At 49.0% G+C, this 18,865-nt stretch overlaps 1 protein-coding gene across 1 annotated transcript in view; it reads left to right on the plus strand.

The window, feature by feature from the left end:
- The first annotated feature begins 606 nt into the window (after nucleotides 1-606).
- OLFML2B (olfactomedin like 2B) overlaps nucleotides 607-18,865 on the plus strand; it is a 41,167-nt gene continuing 22,908 nt past the window's right edge. The window contains exons 1-4 of the mRNA XM_082660841.1: nucleotides 607-1,000; nucleotides 3,463-3,726; nucleotides 5,710-5,817; nucleotides 18,537-18,713. Of these exons, the coding sequence (XP_082516967.1) occupies nucleotides 827-1,000; nucleotides 3,463-3,726; nucleotides 5,710-5,817; nucleotides 18,537-18,713 (723 nt within the window). The 5' untranslated portion in view covers nucleotides 607-826. The remainder of the gene's footprint in view (nucleotides 1,001-3,462; nucleotides 3,727-5,709; nucleotides 5,818-18,536; nucleotides 18,714-18,865) is intronic.

An 18,865-nucleotide genomic window follows, 5' to 3' on the forward strand; every position in this document is an offset into this window, starting at 1 on the left:
GATGCTGAGGATCCATCCATACTTGCTCGTGCTTGGAGAGAGTTCTCGCTGCCTACCTCCCATCCCAGTGGAAACTCGCTCCTCTCCGCGAGAATGGGCACAAGAGATCTCCAAATTTCAGGGATCCCGCTTGGGGTGATTTCTCTCCCTTTATCATTTGCGGTCAGATGAAGGAAAAGGGCGACATCACCCCCCCGCGGAGGGCGTGCGCAGCAGCTGAGGTCGGGGGGGGGGGGCGGGGTCGGCCAGGAACCCCTCCGCCGGAGCCCCGGGCGCTACCCGGTCCTCCTCCTCCGCGCCGTAACTTGCTGCATCCCCGCTGCCCGGCACAATAGAGGCTCCGCCCTCCCTCCGCGCCAGCGCTCCGCGGCGCAGTCGCCCAGCAGCCCTCGCAGCTGCCCGCCCCACACCCCCACCGGGTCCCCTTGCGCCCCCAGGCTCCCAGCCGCCAGCCCCCGCGCGCCCCGCCCCGCCCGCCTCTGCCAGGACCCCTTCCTTCCACCTGAGCCCTCTCCAGAGGACGGCGCGCTCGGCGAGCCTTACCACCTCCACCGTCCCCGTCACCTCCTCCTATCCTGCGCCCCACTCTCTACCGGGGCCGCACGGTCGGGGCTGATCGCGTTGGGAAGGAGATGACCAGGGTCTCTAGGGAGCATCTTCCCGCCCCGCTCAGCCGCACCCAGCTTTGGAAGGCGCTGTGAGCAGCCACTCTCGGGCTCCAGCCAGACACCCTCTCGCCTTAGTCCTTGCCGAGACACCCCCCCTCCACCCCACCGGACCCCAGCCATTCTCCGAAGGGGCCGAGCTCCCTCTTGTCGCGTCCCTCATGGCCAAGTCTTTGCGGCTAGCTCTCTGCTTCGCTCTGGTTATGGCTCTGGGCTGGGGGTACAGCACTCCCCCGACTGGGACGACCGAGCCCCCAGATGTGCAGACGGTGGCGCCCACGGAGGATGAGACTCTGCAAAACGAAGCGGACAACCAGGAGAACGTTTTATCTCAGGTAGGCTGCGAGTCCCATGCTCCCCCCTCTTGCCCTGGGTAGTGGCAAGAGCCTTAAGATGGTCCTTGCTGAAGCGTTCGGAAGCAGCCTTTCTCCCTCCATTACCAAAGGGGAGGGCACTTTTCCTTTATCAGAATATTTTCTTAAGCAAAGGGACATGGGTCCTCCTCTCAAAATCATAGGGTCTTTCAAAGTTACAGAATCAGGAGAAAGGAGAGGAGAAGGAAGGGAAGACACCACACAACTGCCTGAGAAGAAAAAAAAAATCAAAACCTTTTGGTTGAAGGGGTGTAGAAAGTGTGGCCATCTCTTGTCTGTGTGGCTGGTTGTCAGAATTGGAATGTGAAAACAGACGGGCATGCTGGACAGGAGGCAGATGGCGTAACCCATGGGGAGATATTGCTCGGAGTGAGACACCCAGGGAGAGAACAGAACAGCAACAAGTGTGAGGAATATGAGATGCCCCCAAACAGAGGGACTGATGATAAGTCCCCCCCATATTGAGAAGGTGAAATGGAAATGCAGATCCAGTCAGGTCCGGCAGACGCTAGTGGGGAGGGGAGGGAGTGACAGCTGATAGGGACAGGATCTGTAACGTATCCTTTTATGAAGTACTTTCACTTGGTTTATTTGACTCGATCCCTGCACAATCCTTATTCCCATTCTATAGTTAAGGACCATAAGGCTTAGAAGAGTAAAGGGTCCTAGAGATGGGTAGAGCCAGGTCTTCTGACAATCTCACGGTTGTCCCAACTCAGATCTTGTAAAAGACAGTTCTCTCTAGAGTGTTTATTTCATGCTTTCCAGAGCCTGCATGATGATTGTGTGGTGGGTGTCGTCATAATCCTAAGGATGAGGGATGGCTGAGAAAGGGTTCCTATAGTGCTGCCGTACCTCCGCTAAGCCTTGGGACTGGGGTCCTTGGCTCCTTTCTGTAGAAACACTTGGCATTTATCAAGCACTAGTCTCCTCACCCTTCCTTTAATAATTATGCTAATACATGCCCTGTACTCACCCATAACCTCACACTGACCCCCAAATCGAAAAGACATATAAATCCTTCACATTGGGGCTCTGGAGGACCATCAACAAAAGCCTTCCTGAAACCGGAGCCTCCTGATAGGAAGGAATCCACCCAAGCTCTCAGAGCAGGGATATGTAGGAATCTAGGCAGAGTCTGAGAGCAGACAGCTACGATTTACTCTCAGCACATAAAGACTGGCCAATTAAGTCACCCTGAACTACACAACTCCTTCTTCCACTGGTCCATTCTGCATTTGACAACAGTCCTAAAACAAATATTAGTATTAGCAGAAACCCAACCCTTGTAAAAAGAAACATAACGAGACTTCTTCCCCCCTCCGACAGCATCCCAGGAACATATCCACTCCAACAAGCTCAAAGCTTGCCTGACAGGGTCATTAGTCAAATGAAGGGAACCCTTCTCTGTGCCCACAAAGGGAGCCCTAACTTCAGGGATGTAGGATGTCTTGGAGAGGAGCTGGGGAGGAGCCTTTTCCCCAGCAAGTGCCTAGGATCGTGGTTCCAGAAAGCCTGCTGTTATGTGTTTTCCTGCCTGGGGAGGCCGGCGGGGGCAAGCACTCAGAAGGAAATGTTTAGCGCTGTAGAAGCCACAAGTGCTGCCAGTTCGCTCTCCTGGCTTTGTCTTGGGGTTTGGGTGCAGAAGCTATTCTAGGATCTGTATGAACCCTTGGGCTGAGTAAACCTTACTGATGTTTGGATCTGTCTCTCTCCTCCCAGTTTCTTTTCTCCAAATCTAACCCATCCTTTGAGACCAGATCAGATACCATTTCCTCCAAGAAGTCTTCCCTGGTGCCCGGCTAGAGACACTCTCTGTGGCCCTCTGTTTGAGCTCCCGTTGCACTCCCACTTCAGGGGGCCTTAACACTCCCTAATTGCTGTGACTGTTATTTCTATATCTCCTGCACGGTAAGCTCCTTGAGAGCAGTCTCTCTGTCAGGCCCATTGCTTTGCCTCTCACAGCACCTAGCTCAGTCCCAAGGTGGCACTCAATAAATGGTGAATGAATGAAGGAGGACAGAAGCCAGTAGTCTTGAAATTGGAATGTCAGTTTTCCAATCCCTCCATCAATCCCTTCTCCTTTCCTTTTTCAATCTAAATCTGGATTCTAGCTAAGGCAAGGACTACCGGAAGGATGACAGGGCTCATTTGTTTTTTTCCTTTAAATGATGAAAGGCTAAGGCCCCCTGAGAAATGCACAGCTTTCCAAGGTGAACAAAGAGAGCTGAACTCTGAGTGCCTCCCAGGAAATGCTAGAGTCAGCAAATTGTGTTGCGATGACCTTTTCAACTCCACATCAGAGCTGTCTGAGGTCTCTGGCTAGCAGGACACCTGACAAAGTGAACGGAGAGCCTTCTTCAGGACCCTAAATGATGCCTGTGTCTGCACACCCTCAACCTGTTCTCTCTCTCTTTGTCTAGTTGCTCGGAGACTATGACAAAGTTAAGGCCGTGTCTGAGGGCTCGGACTGTCAGTGCAAGTGTGTAGTGCGACCCCTGGGCCGAGACGCCTGCCAAAGGGTCAACGAGGGGACCTCCAGGAAGGAAGACTTCTACACTGTGGAAACCATCACCTCAGGCTCATCCTGCAAGTGTGCCTGTGTTGCACCGCCATCCGCCCTCAATCCCTGTGAGGGAGACTTCAGGCTCCAGAAGCTTCGGGAGGCAGACAGCCGGGACTTGAAGGTAGGACCTGGTGTGGGTTGATGCCTGGGTGAGAGGCTGCCTTAGGGACCCATGAGTCTGGCAAGGCTGTTGCTGGGGACTGTAGGCCTTTGAGTAAGTGGGCCCTGTTTTAGCCTTTAAAGGAGGTCAGACCCTGGCCTCACAGTGTTGCGTGTGGACCCAAAGCTGATGATCTGACAAACTGGTCATTTGCAACCCTAACGTCTGAGGGAGATGCCTAGAGCAAAGTGTGCCCGCCTCTCTTACGGAGCCAAGGAGGCTGGGCCTGGGAGCAGCTGCCAGACCCAGCCGGCCGAAAGAACTCAGCATTCTTCTCCAGGAGAGTTACTGCCACGATTTGCTGTCAGCACAGGAGGCACCCCAAAGACACACCAGACACACAGAGAGAAGTGAGCCTTTAGTCCTCATTGCAAGAGCTGGGTGACCCAGAGAAGAAGAGGCCTGGGGCCTGCTCTAGGTCCAGTCATCAAACTTCAGTCCTGTAATTCTAGTCCACAGGATGGGGAAGCTCAGGCCCTACCTGGGGCGGCCCAGTGGGTCAGCTGAGGGCTTCATCTGATCCTGTCCTCCCCTCTTCATCTGCAGCGTGGGGTCGTGGGACGAGCTTGGCTTGGAGTCAGACTCGGGTTCAAATCAGTGCTCTGCTACTGCTTGCTGTGTGATGCTACTCAAGTTACTCACCTGATCTGACCTCAGTCTCCTTGAGTTAAAAAGTAGGAAGAATAACATCTACCTTTGGGGGTTGTTTTGAGAATCGATGCGATGACAGCTATTGAGTACTTGGCACAATACCTGACATATAGTTGAGGCTCAGTAGACACTAGTTCCATTAATGAATGACCATGTAAAGTGCTACCGCTGTGCTGGCAGCTGGTACACACTTGGTAACTGGTCATCATTGATATTCCTTTAAGCAGAGTAGCGTTTACCAATAAAATGAGTGTCCCAGGAGTCAGCCACATCACTCAGAACTACAGCTCTGCCGTGAAACAATCTCTGAACCAAAGGCACAGTTACCCAGTTATAGGACTGGATTCTTGGGGGATTCTGAAACAACAGTACGCAAAATTTTAGGAATCAGAAAATCATCACAGTACATATTAATCAGCTACCCTCCCTTGGCCTTTACCCAGGATTCAGCTATCTTCCTCTGAGGGGGAGGAAGGAGATCTTCTAAACATTAGCATTTCATACGTTGAATTCTTCATCTCATAGAAAAGCTGTTATTGGAGGAGCAGAGATTGCACAATAGTGTCCAACAAACTCTTCACGATGGTCCTTGGCAGGAAGGCTCAGTTTAAGCATCTCTCATCTGCTTCCTTAACCTGCACTTTGCATGCCCTGGATGTCACCAGTGCCTCAGCCACCTTCCTCCCAGTGGCTCTGTACTGGCAGGAAGGACAGTGTTGAAAAAACTGAGAGAGCTGGGTACCCTATGACAACGTGCCGCCTCAAAGATGGGCCACTGGGTCTCTTTTACCCCAGGGGCAGTTTTGCTTTTAGTGCTAAGGAAAAGCTTGTTGGTGTCTTCCAGGGACTTCAGCAGACAATGCATGTGAGTGTTTCAGATCACTTGTTGTGGGCCAAGTACTGTACTAGGTATCATGGGTAATCAAAGATGAAGATGACGTAGCACTACTTCCAAGGAGCTCACAGTCTAGTATGAAAGACAGACATGTGTGCCACTGATGGACTTAGTAAAAGAAGTATAAACAGTTCGGCGAAGCTGTCCAGACGTCAGTTGACTTGTTCTTGTAGGATTCTCCCATTTTCTTACCCGCGTATTCCAATAGACAGAGTACACCTACACCATTGGGTCTGCTTATGTGCCCACCCACACAAGTGCTGGTTTCTGAGGGCCACCTCTCAACTTCTGGCTAGTGGCTTCCATGTCCAGCCTCCAACATGGAGATCTAAAAGGAAACGTCTCCCTCTGGACCTGTCTGCCCCAGCTTTGGACTAACGCCTGCCTTTGTTTCATAGCTCTCCACCATCATAGACATGCTGGAAGGAGCTTTCTATGGCCTGGATCTCCTGAAACTGCATTCGGTTACCACCAAACTGGTGGGGAGAGTGGACAAACTAGAGGAGGTAAGAAAGAGTCTGGGTTTCCATATCTTTCTCTTGATCAGGCCCCAAAGTGTATCAAACTTACCATACACTTTTCTTCAGAAAGCATGTACCCTGGCTGTGTTTAACCCATTATTCTTTGGAAAGAAAAAAATATACACAAAACATAAAACACTCATGCAAAATCATGCCAAATTGTTGGTGACAAAGAGAAATAGTGAAATATAAATGTAAATACCTTCCTCTTTCATAGATAAGAACCATATAACCAATGTATATCTATTTTCCCCTTGACTTCCAGGGAACTCAGAGTTAAATAAAATGTAAAGGTGCCGTAAGCATCTTACTTCCAGTTTTAAGATGGAGTCATGTCTCTTCTGGGTATATGTTTGTTAATTTCTCTTTTAAAAAATTGTTTTGGTACATGCCTCTGTGTGTGTGTGTTGGGGGGGTACTCCATCTCAAATCCATTTTAGAGAAAGAAGACATAAAAATGATTACTAATAAATAATATTCCTTATTGCAAAACATTCAGCCACAGGAAGAATAGACTAGTCATTTAATTTTCATAGACAGAGATACCTCATTTGTATGACTGAGTTCTAGAGAGATGCATAGCTGGAGCTGTGGTTTTCAGCTGGTGTGTGATATGATCATGGGAGATAAAAGTCATTATAAACAATCATGTTGACATTGTTCTGTTGCTGTAATGCTTTCACATAGAAATAAGAAGTCATTTAGTTATCAGAAAAAGAACGATCATCATTCAGCCTGATTGGTAAGAAGCTTATGGATGTTTCTTTGACTGGCATCCAGTTCTGGAATGGATACTTGAAACAGTGACTCAAAGAGCTGCAGCTTCAAGTAGAAAACTATTTAATTTTTAGAATTTTTTAAAACATTTTTTGTTGGAGTAGAGTTGCTTTACAATGTTGTGTTAGTTCCTACTGTACAGCAAAGTGAATCAGCTATACGTACACATACATCCCCTCTTTTTTGGATTTCCTTCCCATTTAGGTCACCACAGAGCATTGAGTAGAGTTCCCTGTGCCATACAGTAGGTTCTCATTAGTTACCTACATTATACATAGTATCAAAAGTATATATATGTCAATCCCCGTCTCCCAATTCATCCCACCCGCTCCCCTTCCCCCTTGGTGTCCATACGTTTGTTCTCTATGTTAGAATGTTAATATAAGAGGTAAATTTAGGGCTTCCCTGGTGGCGCAGTGGTTGAGAGTCTGCCTGCCGATGCAGGGGACACGGGTTCGTGCCCCGGTCCGGGAAGATCCCACATGCCGCGGAGCGGCTGCGCCTGTGAGCCACGGCCGCTGAGCCTGCGCATCTGGAGCCTGTGCTCCACAAGGGGAGAGGCCACAGCAGTGAGAGGCCTGCGTACCGCCAAAAAAAAAAGAGGTAAATTTAATAAACATATTAATATATTCCTCCTGAAAAAGTGGGCTTTTGTGGGTCTCTCATGGAGGAGCTGAGGTTCCCTGATGGGTGATTAGTAGGTAGGATGAGAAAAAAGTAAGGATCTTTAGTGTGGCAGAAAGGGAACTCACTGTACTAGGAGTCAAGACAGAGTGAATTCCTCTTTGTTTGCCACTAGCAAGCAGCCATATCTCACTTTCTCCATCTGTGAAGTGGGAAAGGTCCCCTACCTACTTTGTACGATTGCTGAGGAGATAAAAGTTGAGCTACTCCTTTTGGAAACACTTTGAAATGCTAAATAAAACAAAGCACTCAGGTTATGACCAAGGAGTGAGTGCGGGCAACTGTCCCTCTGTTGCTATGCCAAGAGAACTGGGACAAGGCTGATGAAACGCTGTGGTTTCAAGGATTGATTTCAGCACACTCCCTACACTCCTAAAAATGTTCCCAGAAAGTGAACACCAGATCCTTCTCAATCCACCCTTAGCCTTAGCTCCCCCGGCGCTGGGATGAAGTGTTTTCTGAACATGGCCATTTGCTCTGGGAGGGTTGGTAGGTCCACAGTCATGTCAGTTACGAGGTCTAATGAGTGGGGTCAGGACATTGGAGCCCAAGCTTGTAGGCAGATCAAGGTGGCCAACGGGATCATGGCAGTCCACTCTTATCACCCCAGTCTTCCTGGAGGGGCTCCCTAAGAGAATCAGGCCACTTGGCATCTCGAGTCTCTCCTTTCCTGACGTTGACAGCTGGAATGATGGGATTCGGAATGGTCAACACCATCCTACTACCAATGGACTTCACGTGGGCTTGGGATTCTTTCTGCTATTTAAAACCACCTTCTGATTCTTTCAGATGGGTTCAAAAGGAATTAAACCAAGATCCCATTGGACCTTCAAAGTTGGAAAGTGCCTGTCTTTCTCTTGGCCCCTAGAACCATCCAAATGTGCAATGCCCCTGTAAAAAAAAAAAAAAAAAGATTGATTTTCTACAGGAACAGGGGTGACAGCCACCTCTTCTGCCTTTACCTGACCTTGGCAGCCACATGTTTTTCATTCTGTCTGGAGAACACAGCCTGGGAAAGATAGCTCTGGGGGTAGAACACAGTGTTCACGAGGCCAAGGTCAGGCACTCAGCCTCTGAGAAGGCCAGTGGGCTGAGCTTTGTTCAAGGCCTATAATGTTTCCAGCCTCGTCTAGCAGCTGAGCCCTCCCTGCTGGCAAAGGGAAGGAGTGTGGATGAATTTGGTGCAGTGCCACTACCCAGCAGGATGTATCTTCTGTGCAGTCGTACAGTCACTGGGTTTTTGCCCAAACCAACCTTAGTTATATCAATGAGAGCTACCTCTTTTTCAAAACTGTGGAATGATTAGTAGCAAAAACTGGACCTTTATAATAATAATCATCATCATCCCTTATATTTGTATAGCATTTGTGGTTTTAAAGCATCCCATATACATTTCGCTTATTCGTTCCTGTGAGCTGGACAGGATTTGAGACCCAAGGAAATGAGATGACTTTCCTTCAGTCAGAGTGCTAGTGAAGTATAGGCTGGAGCTCAGGCCTTCTGGTTCCTGGTTCCTCAGAGCCCTTTCTAATCAACCTCATAAGTTTCTTCAAATCATTGCTGGCCGCCCTGGGAGCATCAGTTTTTCCTAACCAGAACTTACAGCAATAGCTCTTCCAAGGGAATTTCTAGGCAGAACCATGGCCATACCCCATAAATCCTGTTAATAGGATTAAAGTTAATTTAGAGAAGGTCCCATCCAGTGAAAGTTTCCCCACACAGGCACCCCAAGATGACAGGGTGCTTTGGTGTGACAACAGATACAGATGGGTCTGGGCCCTGGGCCCACAGACCAGAGCAATGTCTCTCAGCTTCAAGTCCAGCCACTCGTCTCCTGGCTCTTGCTGGCTGACTCTGTCTGCAGTCTGCATGCAGTGAAAAGGCAGAATGTTGGGTAAATGGAAAAAACACTCCTTCTCCAGCCTGGCTCTGCAGGAGGAATGGGAGTGAAACTCTGCTCCTGGTCTTTGAATATTCTTGAATCCCAAAGAGAGCTCTTTGGAGGTCAGACCAGACAAAAGGGTCAAATTGGAGGGACATTTTGCCCAGAGTAAGATCAGTACTTGGCAGAAGAAGTAGGCACGCACATGTGTATACATTCACCTCAGCTATGTAGGAGGATGTAAGAATGGAAACTCCATTTGTAGATGAAAGAGGAAGAAAGGAGAGAGAAATGGAATCTGAACTGTTGAGAATCTCACCCCTTGGTAAAATCAGCTCTGGAAGCTCTTGTTGGTGGAGTGATTTTGGTTGAGCTTCTGTTTTAAATTGTGAAAAATAACACATGTATAGAAAAGTGCATAAACAATGACTGTACAGCTTAGCAAGTTATCATAAAGCAAATACCCATGTAACCAGCACCCAGCTCAAGAAACACCCCAAAAGCCCCCCACATGTCTTCTCCCACTCACATCCCCCCCTGAAGGGAACCTCTATCCTGGCTTTATGTTAATCATCTTCTTGCTTTTCTTTGCAGTTTCATCACCTAAGGATGCATCCCTAAACACAACAGTTTTGTCTGTTTTTGAACTTTAAATATGTAGAATCCTACAGAAGTGTGTGTCTATGTGTGTGCACGTTGGGCTTCTTCCACTCAACTTAATGTTTTTAATACTCACCTATGTCATTTTTTGGCTTGTAGTTCATTCATTTTTATTCCTGTGTAGTATTCTAGTGTGAGATTATACCACAGTTTATTGATCTGTTCCACTGATGGCGGAGATGGGGGTTATTTTTAGTTTTGTAATTCATAGTAACCCCAGGGGCATCCCTCTATATGCACATCCCATATGTGCGTACACTTCTCTGTGATATGTAAGTAGGAATGGAACTACTGGGCAATTAGTTATGCTTATCGGCAACTTTAGGAGATACAGCCGACCTTGCACAGCCACATGTTTTCTCATCTGTGGATTCAACCAGTTTGAGTTCACATGGAATTCAACGTTTATAATTACTTGGATGTGACTGTGTACACATGTGCCTTTGTATATGTGTGGGTGTATGTCCCAGGCTCTTGAAATAGATGCATGCCTACAATTTGGTTCAACCACAGAAATTTTGGGGGGATCGAAAATATTCCCCCCCAAGTTCCAGAAAGCACCAAAAAGCACAACTTGAATTTGCTATATGCCAGCAACTATTTACATAACATTTACGTCGTATTAGGTATCATAGGTCATCTAGAGATGATTTAAAGTATACAGGAGGATGTCTTCAGGTTTTATGCAAATCCTACACCATTCTATATAGAGGACTTGAGTGGTTTCTGGTATCTGTGGGGAGTCCTGGAACTCATCGCCTGCAGAGACCAAGGGGCGACTGTATTGCCAGGCTGTTCTCCCACGTGGTAGTACGAGTTCATGTTGCCTCCAGCAGGGTGTGAACACTCCACACACATTCTTACCGAAACTTGGTATTGGCAGACTTTCTAATTTTTATCAATTTGGAGCACGTATCTTAGTGGGACCCTTTCACTGTGTGCCACAAACTTAACCCCCAGAACCTCTTTCCTGTTCCCCTAGTGGAGTCCTGAAACCGCATGGGCATTCCTGTAGAACTTGTCCAAGTAGAAGTAACATCCAAGGTAGTCAGTGGTCCAAGAACCTTCTATGTGGTAGATCCAGGCTGACACTCTTCTGAAAGTGGCTGGGAAAGGAAAAGGGATGCAGGAAGGACCGGTATGTATTGGAGCTGGGGTGGGTGTAGGCACAGAATATAGGTGCCAGGAGAGATAGGAACTAGAAGTCTAGAAGGAAAATCTGTAGCTTCCAAAGGCAAAGGCAGACCCTATTCATTACATGTAGACCTGTCGTTGGCACAGATTCAGCTCAGAAGACTTTTGCTCTGAGCGCTGAATGCACCCAGAGACACAAAGACTTGTAGGCTGCCCAGGCCAAAAAGTGGATTCTGATGACAGCAGGACAAGAGGCAGAGGTACAGGCCTAGTACCACGTACTGCTTCCAGGAGTAGATTTATTATCCAAGTAAAGAAAAAGACAAACAGAGGGCCAGGTTGTTAAAATAATTTATTCTAGCATCAAGGCTTTAGTTGAATTAAGTCATGCCCATAAAAATTGCAAATCTTTGTGAAGAAATGCCCTACCTCCACTTAGCTGCAGTACAACTGGCAACATTTATAATTACTTGGATGTGACTGTATACACATGTGCCTTTGTATACACGTGGGTGCATATCCCAGGCTCTTAAAATAGATGCATGCCTACAAGCTTCCCAAAGTGTGATTTCTGTTGCCCAAGTGTGTGTGTGACTCCTTTTCTCTCACACCTACCCGCCGGAGTTTGCAAACCCCATCCATGAGTACAGATGGCATTGTGGAACCTTGTGTGTCATCTGAAGCTTTTTCTTCTGATACTGTTGTGTCCAAGTGGGATTTAAAGTCTACAATGGATTTACCAGACCCAGAACTGGCCCTCTCCCCAGAATGTGCTGGCACAAGCACTACTGAGGGCTTCTGCCCCAGACGTAAGGATTTGGTGGCCTTTGTGTTTCTGGTCTGGAAGGCAAGATCAAAGGATCATTCCTGACTCTGGGGGATATATCTTTTTACCAGCTAATAGGAAAATGTAATTTTTGTCTGTGCAGGCCTGGCCATGGGTTAGGGGACCTGTCTCTTTCCACGCCTCTCCTCTCTGCCCTCCCTCCACTCACATCGAGACACCCCAAGTGCTTACTCTCTCTCCTGATCAAATCTGCACTCACAGAAGGGTTTGCTGTCAATCGTTTCACTCTCCTCCTTACTCAAGTGCAGCCTTGGAGAGGAGTGTCGCTCCCCCTGTCTGACCATAATGTCCTCATCTGTGAAAAGGGAAAGGGTTGGAGATAATATTTCTAAGATACTTTTCAGCTCTAACGTTATTTAATTCGGTTTACATCTTAGTATGGGTTCAGGTCAATATATAACCTCTCCTGGGTTTTACATATACTTCAAATCTAATCTGTCACTGTGGCGTGAAAGCTTTTCTTCTTGGCTAAAGGGATGTAAGGTGTGAGCCTCAGCCCTCCGTCCGCTGGCCTGGGAATAGCTTGCAGCTGCCGGGATGTGAGGGAGCGTGTGGTTGTACTGTGGGGTTCATCATCAGAGGCCTGGGGGCTTCTTGCTCTTTACTTTTTTGACTATCTTCCAGGCTCTGGACTTCCTGAGGACAGCCTGGGTCTAAGTCATCTTTGTTTGCCAAAGTTTAGCCCAACGTGGATGTGGACTAGATGCTCAACAGCTGTTAGGTTGGGGGAGTGACTGAACACGTCAGCTGGCCGCCCCCTGCAGCCAGGCGGGCCTGCCCTGTGGTCAGGGTTTGTGCTGTGTCCTGCCTGTCCTGTCAGCTGCGGCGCCAGCTGTTTCTAGCTGCTCTCCCCATCCAGCTGTCTTATAGGGGCTGGAGACAGCTGTCGCCTAGGGTGTCTGTCCCAGGCCACCTGGTCCTAGTTGTGTCATGGAGGGTTCTGAGGGGGGAAGGGCAGGGCGAACTATGGGAACTCCGAGCCCTCCCACCAGGTCCGATTACTCGCACACTATCTCACTTCACTCCCACAAGGAACCGTGCTCCCTCTGTCCTCAGGCTTGCCGTCTGCCTCTGAGCCTTGTGCACATCCAGCCATCTACTAGTGGGGGCGCATGCCTGCTGCATGACTTGGGGCCATGGTTTGGCTCAGCTGCAATCTTGCTTAGTCTCCTTCTACAGGAGTCTCTTTACCACACACCAGCTCTGGGTCCTTGCCTTCTTCCCTGTCCCAGCCACGCCAAACCTTAGCTCCCCTCCCCTTTTCCACCTGTGTATCTGCTACTGAGATCCCACGAGTCCGTCCCACTCCACCTTCGGCGACGCGTGTCAAGCCCTGTTTTGTGTGCTGTGCCACATACAGCTCTTCATTCGTTCTGCAAACCAAGCCTGGTGAGGTAGGTATCATTATTCCTTCCTCCTCGAACTGATGGGGCCTGGAGTGTTCCCATCACTTGCCTTACGTAGTTACGTAAAACCAGGTAGTGACTGTGGTGTAGGTTTCATACCTGGTCTCCAGAGCCAGCACTTTGGCCACCACACCTCGTTCCTGGTTCTGGTTGGGAAGACAAGACCACAGAGAGCTGATAGAGCTTTGCGCTCTGGTTGTCTTTCCCTCGGGTCCCAACAGTTTTGGCTTAAGCTGTGCCGTGGTCTCACCCAGGCATGCGCACACTTGTCCAATAGCTGGACAAGGTCAGGACACAGTCTGTGCCCGTGGAACAGCCTTTCTGCACATGCCCATTGCACCAGTCTGCACATCTGCTTGTGTTGTCCCTCCATATGGCTCGTTAAAGCTGTCCTCTGACCAACTGTGCTGCCCAGTGCTGACTGCCAGCTGTACCCTCAGTTCCACCTACATCCAGTTCCCCTTCTCCCAGGGACTTGCCGAGTTTGCACACTGCCTCCCCTCTGGCACCTGTGCATCTGACTGTGGTCAGCACAGGACACCTGTGCCCAACTGGCAATGCGGGCTTGCTCTCAGTAGGTACCCTCCAATGCCCTACTACATGCCCCCAGCACGTGGCACTTGTTCTGTGAATACCTCTCAGTTCCTGAGCTCTGTCCACCCCAAGGACCGTGACACAGTTCCCAGATCTTTAATGGCCCTGACTGGCCGTATCCTGCCAACTGTGCCAGCCCTCTATCTACCTGTGCTTCTTCCCTCCTGCTTTCCCTCCTCATAGCACCAGGATCCTGGGCAGGGACCACGTGGTGTGCTCACCCCTGGCTGACAGGCACCCCTCCCACTTCCTCCAGCACGTTGCCAGTGCCATGCACAAGCCAAGTTGCACACACTGTAAATGTCACAGTTGCAGCTGTCCCAGAGGGGAAGAGCCAGAGGCATGAGGTCATGGAGTTCACCCTTCTCCCAGGGCAGGATCGAGAGTGTCTTGTGTGGGCACCATCCCCGGTGCCTCCTGAGATGTACCCCATAAAAGGCCCTTGGTGTGAGGAATGCAGAGCCCCAGGGAGGAGTAGGGAGCCCTGCAAGGCCAGCACGCCTGGGGAAGAGGTGGTTGCTGCTCTGCCGCCCTGGGGGACATCGGCTGGCTTGGCCCAGCAGGCCGATGGGGTGATGCCACCACCAGCCTGGTGTTTATTCAGGTGGCTGGCGGGCTTTGCTGTTCCCATGAGGGGAATAAAGAATATTGCTTCTCCGGGGTCTCAGGACCAGACCTGTCTCAAACCCTCCTCTGTGGAAACTCAGAATAATAGCTCCTCACTAAAACCAGAAAGGGTACTGGCATTTCTAAATCGATGAGAGGGGAGCCTTCCAGGGACCTAGAAAAACCAAACTCTGGAGGGCAGGGGCTAAACCTGTGGGGTTGCCCCTTTGTCTCACAGCGAGTGCAAGGACCAGTGCTGACTCTTTTGAGGTGTTCAGGAATTGGGTGGGATCTTGTTTTAGGCTACTTAGGCCAAACCATTGGGTCCACCCAGAGAGGGGTCCTAGGGCCATGGCTGGGCAGTAGTTGTGGACATGCCTCAGTCTCCACCTTAGACAAGTGTCGTCGATCTTGCCGATGAGCTAGCATCTGCATCTGTCCCATCCCTCTGACTTGCTTTCCTTCATTGCACTTTTCACTAGTTGATGTTTTCTTGTTTGTTTATTGTTTACTTCCCCTCATGGAGGGTGGTCTTCATCAGAACAGGATCCTTGCTGGCCTGGCTTACCCTCAGTGCCCAGGGCTGAACTCATGAGTGCATTAATGAAGAAATACTATATCGAACCCCTGAACCTTCTGGGGCTTCATTACCTGTCCCAGGATGTGAGAGTTACAGGAGAAGATGCACAGGTGCACCTCTTAGCAGGTGCTTAAAGATGTACAGAAACGCTTGAATCCCACTCGGGCACCAGGAACTTTTCCTGTCGGCCCCAGAAAGAACCTGGTTCCTGTAAAACAGTCTTCCTCACACATTTGGGCCCCCTTTCCATTAGCTTTATCCCAAGCTTCCTACATTTAAGACCGTGCTTCCCAAACTTCAGTGTGTATGCAGATTGCCTGGGCATCTTGTTAAAATGCAGATTCTGATTCAGCGGGTCTGGGTCAGGTCGGAGCTTCTGCATTTTAACAAGCTCCTGAGTGACGGAGTGATGCCTGTGCTGGTGGTCTCTTTGAGTAGCAAGGATTTATGGGAATCCAACATTTTTATATTTCTCTGTATAGGCCTATCCTATTGTATATCCTGAAACCAAACTGACAGTGTTCACTGGCCCCTGTGATATGCTCAGTGCTGCTGGAGAGCTGACGGAGTGCCAGGAACCTCTCCTGGTGTTCTTAGTGATCCAGCAAGTGAACTGAAGAAGCAGGGGCCGAGAGGCTGGGTGCTGGATTCAGTTCTGCCACTTTTAAAAATGATCATGGGAAAAATCACATCCTTACTCTGGGCCTCAGTTTCCTCATTTGTGAAATGAAGGGGTAGGCTTGAGTTCTGGGGTCCATTCCAGCTGTAACAGTCTATGAAAAATAACAACCACTCAGTATGTCCCATGCACTTCCACATATAGTTTAACTTATTTAATCCCCATAACAACCCATAGGGCAAGTGCTAGTATTAACCCCATTTTACACATGGGCAAAACAAAGCACAGGGAGCTTAAGTAATTTGCCCGAGATAACAGATCTAGCGGTAGCACCATTGAGATGTAAACCAGACAGTTTCCTCCAGAATCCACGCTCTTAACCACTGTATTTGGCTGACCCTGATAACACTTATCAGGAATGACTGCACCCCCAGTAAAACCACTTATTCCGGGTATTCGTGAAACAAGACCTCTTCTCAAGGGCTTCAGCTCTCATAGTTGATTCTGTGCAATTTAGAGAGGTTGGCTTGGCCTTAGCCCCACAGACACATTGAGCCTTTCCAGTGCTCAAAATCTGGCGTGCACTGAAGTGCTGTAAGAATAGCATGGCCAGTGGTCTAGAGCCTGGTTAGTTATAACAATCACGTCGTGGGCTCCTTTGGGCAGCCCACGTAGGGCCACTGGAGCCACAGTGTCTGGGTGTCACCATCTGCCTACACACCCCCTAACTCTGAGCCACCGTGGCTTCCCTCTGGGACATGAGTAGCATCTTACCAGGCTGCAGACCGTGCCCGGCAACGTCTGAGCTTTTGCACTTCTCATGTCTGTCTGTCAAAGAAAGATGAAAAGTAAATGCATCTTCTATTCTTCCACGGTTACTTCCTCTGTCACCCTCATAAACGGGGCTCAAAGGAGAACATCACATTTAAAAATTCAGATGCTCATGGGACCCTTAGAATGGGGGCCAACGCTGGACAATGTTAGATCTCAGTGCGGTAAACGTCTCTAAGAATAACTAGAGGAGAAAGGCTACCTCTAAGCCTGTTGACAGCTGTCCAAGATTCAAATCCCAGTCAGCTTCATCTTTTCCAGGGTGCTGCCTCTCATGCCTCTAGTCCACTCCGTCCCTTTGAACCCATGTTGGGCACTTACAGAACCTGACATGGTTGGTCATCTTCTTTCTGCAGTGTGGACCCTGTCTCCCCCATCACAGCTGTCCTCCCACCGCACCTGCCTCCATCCCAGGACAAGAACCCCAGGGGAATTAGAGGCTTTCTTTCTGCCATACTGTACCCTAGACACACAGGAGGTGCTCACCAGTGTTGGTTGACTGAAATGTAGCTTTAGTCCTTTCTGGTATGAACTACGTCTGGAACATGCCTAATTTGCCAAGCCATTTAGGGAAACTTTTTATGTGTGAATAGGAAAGTTTAAAGCCATCCTATCAAATTCCTATATAGATGATACTTTTAAAGTGCTGGGGAGCCATAAAAAGAGAGTGAAACATTGCCATTTGCAGCAACATGGATGGGCCTAGAGAATATCATACTAAGTGAAGTAAATCAGACAGGGAAAGATACATATGATATCATATCACTTATCTGTATAATTTAAAAAAAATACAAAGGAATCTATATAGAAAACAGAAACAGACTCACAGACATAGTAAACAAACTTACGTTTACCCAAGGGGCAAGGGAGGGGGATAAATTAGGAATACAGGATTAACAGAGGCAAACTACTATACATGAGGTAGATAAGCAATAAGGATTTACTGTATAGCACAGGGAACTATATTCAATATCTTGTAATAACCTATAATGGAAAATAATCTGAAAAATGTATACGTGTGGGCTTCCCTGGTGGCGCAGTGGTTGAGAGTCCGCCTGCCGATGCAGGGACACGGGTTCGTGCCCCGGTCCGGGAAGATTCCACATGCCGCAGAGCAGCTGGGTCCGTGAGCCATGGCCGCTGGGCCTGCGTGTCCAGATGCTGTGCTCCACAATGGGAGAGGCCACAACAGTGAGAGGCCCGCGTACCGCAAAAAAAAAAAAAAAAAAAAAAAAAAAGTATACGTGTGTATATATATATATGTATAACTGAATCACTTTGCTGTAGACCTGAAACTAGCACAATATTGTAAATCAACTATATCTCAATTGAAAAAAAGACTTCTAAAAAGTGCTGGGGAGGGCTTCCCTGGTGGCGCAGTGGTTGAGAGTTCGCCTGCCGATGCAGGGGACGTGGGCTTGTGCCCCGGTCTGGGAAGATCCCACATGCCCTGGAGCGGCTGGGCCCATGAGCCATGGCCGCTGGGCCTGTGCGTCCGGAGCCTGTGCTCTGCAACGGGAGAGGCCACAGCAGTGAGAGGCCCACGTACCGCAAAAAAAAAAAAAAAAAAAAAAAAAAAAAAAAGTGATGGGGAATAGTTTGTGCTCATTAGAAGAACATACTATGTAAATTTCTTTGGCCACCTCTTTTAAAATTGCTCAGAAAATCTTTCGTTAACTGAGCCACTGGTTCACGTGTGTAGAGGTGCAAGCGGATGGAATTTTTCTGTAATGTTACTCGTCACTGGATAAGAGCGTACTGTGAACCAAGGGTGGATAAATAACAGGTGTCCCAGTAGCCCAGGGACATGGCAGTGTTATCATTAGGAAAGCCGTGGTGGTATTGGGAAGCATTTCCAGCAGAGGATGTACCGGAGCCAAGCTGCCCTGGAAATGCCGCCTGGGACTGAGCTCGGTCCTCAGCACAGGGCCGGACACACTCGAGGGCCCCAGTTGTTTCTGGCTGATTTCTCAGCCTGTCTGTTGAGTCTCTGTGCTCTAAGCAGAAGCTGGCTGCCAGCTCCCTCCTGTTTGTCTTCAAAGCACTTTAAAGGACTCTCTTTTTAAAATTTTCTCTCTTCTTAGGAAGTTTCTAAAAACCTCACCAAGGAAAATGAACAAATCGAAAAGGACGTGAAAGAAATTCGAGCTGAGATGAACAAGCGAGGCAAAGAGAACAGCTCCAGTAACATCCTAGACAGCATGCCGGACATCCGCTCGGCCCTGCAGAGGGACACGGCTGCAGCCTACACCCACCCCGAGGTACAACCCAGCCTCCAGGGTCTCTGACCACAGACCCCCAGAAAACATACTCCCAGCACCTCCCATGTGCCTAGCGCTTGCAGGCTTCAGCCCTTCCACGGGCATGCTCTCGTTTCATCTACACAACAGTTCTGTAGGTCTGATGGGGCAGG

This window comes from Grampus griseus (genome assembly GCF_964374135.1).
Source record: "Grampus griseus genome assembly, chromosome: 1".
Taxonomy (NCBI): Eukaryota; Metazoa; Chordata; class Mammalia; order Artiodactyla; family Delphinidae; genus Grampus; species Grampus griseus.